At 38.7% G+C, this 2871-nt stretch overlaps 1 protein-coding gene across 1 annotated transcript in view; it reads right to left on the bottom strand.

Annotated features, from left to right (window-relative positions):
• Positions 1-2871, bottom strand: part of LOC119836383 (F-box/LRR-repeat protein 20) — a 12266-nt gene that overhangs the window by 3345 nt on the left and 6050 nt on the right. The window contains exons 7-9 of the mRNA XM_038361688.1: positions 2451-2536; positions 965-1147; positions 304-405 (exon numbers count right to left, since the gene is read on the bottom strand). Coding sequence (XP_038217616.1) covers positions 304-405; positions 965-1147; positions 2451-2536 — 371 coding nt within the window. The remainder of the gene's footprint in view (positions 1-303; positions 406-964; positions 1148-2450; positions 2537-2871) is intronic.

Here is a 2871-nt window from a genome sequence, read left to right as displayed (position 1 = left end):
TATAATTATGTAATACCTTCCTAATAACCTGTGAATCACAATAAATAATTTTGAATTTGAATTTGAATTTGAATTTGATCCTAGATAAGTGTTTAATGTTTGAATTAAATCTGTCCGTTTAAAGTGAATGGAAATTGAGTATAAAGAAGTAGTTTACACACAAACATACAGGTGAAGCTAATAAAAGCATATCATAAAGCGCTTCACACTAACAAGACACATTGTTAAGGTCCGTAATCTTTTGGAACAAGGTCGCGAGCAAAGCTAGTATTATAGAAGGATAATAAAAATCTATTAATTTACCAGTTTTTCTAACCGCGGACAGCCCATGGCCAAGTGTACGAGCGTCGTGTCTGTTATTAAAACACATTCTTCAAGGTCCATCCGTTCGAGCATTCTGCAGCTCTGTGGAGACAGATAAAACAAATTAATACCGTACCAAGAATATCATTGTCTTTAAATGGCCATTAAGTCTTCACGCAACCAGAATCAGAAAAAAAACATCACATCTGCATATTTTTGTTTAAATTTTGTCGTTTCATAAATCAAACGTGTCAGAACCACAGATGCTGGTGCATATACACTTTAGCAGAAACACCTTATCAAACCTTTTATTTACACTTTTCTAACCAGCCACAAGAATCACACTTCACCGGATGATTTAGCACACCCAACCAGACACCGCAGGGTCTAGACACTCACAAATATACGCTCTAAACTTTTACTCTATTACACATACAATAGAACTTCCTGTTCTAACCTGTAATTCACAGATTCACTGAAACCACTCAACTAATCAGAAAGAAATAAAAGAATCTTTATTTCCGCACACACATCAGACACTTCAAACATGACAAAACCAGACCAGGTGAGCAGAGGGAATGTTTATTTCGACACTTACAAAAACTTCAAGCTAACCAGACCAGACACAAAGCAGACCTAGCCAGACACAGCGACTACCCACCCTAGCCAGAGCCTGGAAGCCGGCGTCCGTGAGCTGAGCGCACTGCGCCAGCTCCAACGTGGCCAGGTCCGGGCAGTGGGCGGCCAGGGCGCACAGCGACGCGTCCGTCAGACGCGAGCAACCGGACACGCAGAGACGCCGCAGCGCACCACCCAGACGGGATATCGACTCGTCTGTTATGTTCTGGTCATAATAATAATCATATCAACCAGTTTGAATAGTGATATATCTTAATCCTAATCTTATACCTTTAAACGAGCAATTCTTGTATATATATATATATATAATTGGAATCTCGGAATCGGCTCCAACGATTTTCATGAAATTTAGTATATAGGGGGTTTCGGGGGCGATAAATCGATCTAGCTAGGAATCTTTTTTAGAAAATGTCATATTCGTGTTTTATTCGTGTTTTTTTTTCCTGACATCTATTGGTGAATAATAATACTATTTTGCTTCGTAGATAGCTGGACAACTGAAATAACACATAGGCACTTTTTATACCGATATTCCTACGAGATACGGATTTAGGCGGTTTCAACCGCGGGTCACAGCTAGTGCATATAAATCACGATTCTAGTTGTTTATCCGTGATGGATTCAACTACTCAAGCGATTTCAATCAAATCCGCACACCATGTACAGTTCGATCCAACCTAAAAGATAGGATAGCCAGCAGCCAGTATTTGGCAGCCAATGAATTTGAAATCTGAAATATGATAGAGTTTCTAGATGATTCTTTTCAGTAGATGCCTACGGGTCAGAGGTAATTAAAAAAATAGTTATGTTCATAGACACCTCAAAAGATCAACATTCTTAAAAAAAAATGAATGGCTATCTTATATTACGGAGCTTTTGCCCGCGGTTTCACATGCTTTAAATTCGGGGTAAAACCCTTTTTTTTCTCTGTTATTATACATATAAATCTTCCTCTTGAATCAATCTATCTATTAAAAGAAAAACCATCACAATCTATTATATACTTTTAAAGATCTAAGTATACATATACAGAAAATGCGGAAAGCGACTTAGTTTTATACTATGTAGTGATAATCATTTTTTTTTATGTTACAGTCGGCAATGGAGCTGGTAGGACGCCTGATGGTAAGCGCTACCACCGCCCCTAAATATTTGGAGAGGCATAAGGTCCATTGCAGACCTTACGCCTCTACAAATGGATTGCCGACTTTTTGGGAAGGGATTAAGAAAGGATTGGCCATAGGAATAAAGGAAAGGACTGGGAAGGGAAAGGAAAAGGATATGGGCCTCCGGCTCCCCCACTCACCGAACGAAACACAGCAGAATGCTATTTCACGCCGGTCTTCTGTGGGGGTGTGGTACTGCCCCGGTGCGAGCTGGCCCAATTCGTGCCGAAGCGTGCTCGACTACCACATACATCTGAGTCATCTGAGTCATGTCATGTCATTTTGTGATATTATGTCATGTGTTATGAATAATAATGAATTTTTATATTAACGAATACTCACATCACACCCCTGTACGTTGAGCACCTCCAAGTCTGGGCAGTACGTCGCCAAACACGACACTGCTTTGTCGTTGACATTTTTACACCCTGAAATATTGTTAATTATATTTTCAGTCCGAAAAGTAAATAAAAAGCGAATTATCTCATCTCACAGAGTACGCTTAATACGAGCATTAATCGAAACGATATTAAAGCCTTTAATAATAATATGTTCAAAACTTGACATTGTCCGAATCCGTCCTCGGTGGAATCCTGAATTACCACTAAAGAAAAAAAAGAAATCGAGGTTTTTGCCTTGATGTATCAAAGCTTCTGTGAAAGAAGAAGAAAAGAAAAAAAGAGAAAAATGATGGACAACCATCATTTTTCGTTTGTTTCTTTTAAAATAACCTTGAAGGCTTTTTAGTTGTATAGATATTTAT

Source organism: Zerene cesonia, chromosome 24 (genome assembly GCF_012273895.1).
Source record: "Zerene cesonia ecotype Mississippi chromosome 24, Zerene_cesonia_1.1, whole genome shotgun sequence".
In the NCBI taxonomy this organism is placed as follows: Eukaryota; Metazoa; Arthropoda; class Insecta; order Lepidoptera; family Pieridae; genus Zerene; species Zerene cesonia.
This window is presented reverse-complemented; position numbering and strand designations above follow the sequence as displayed.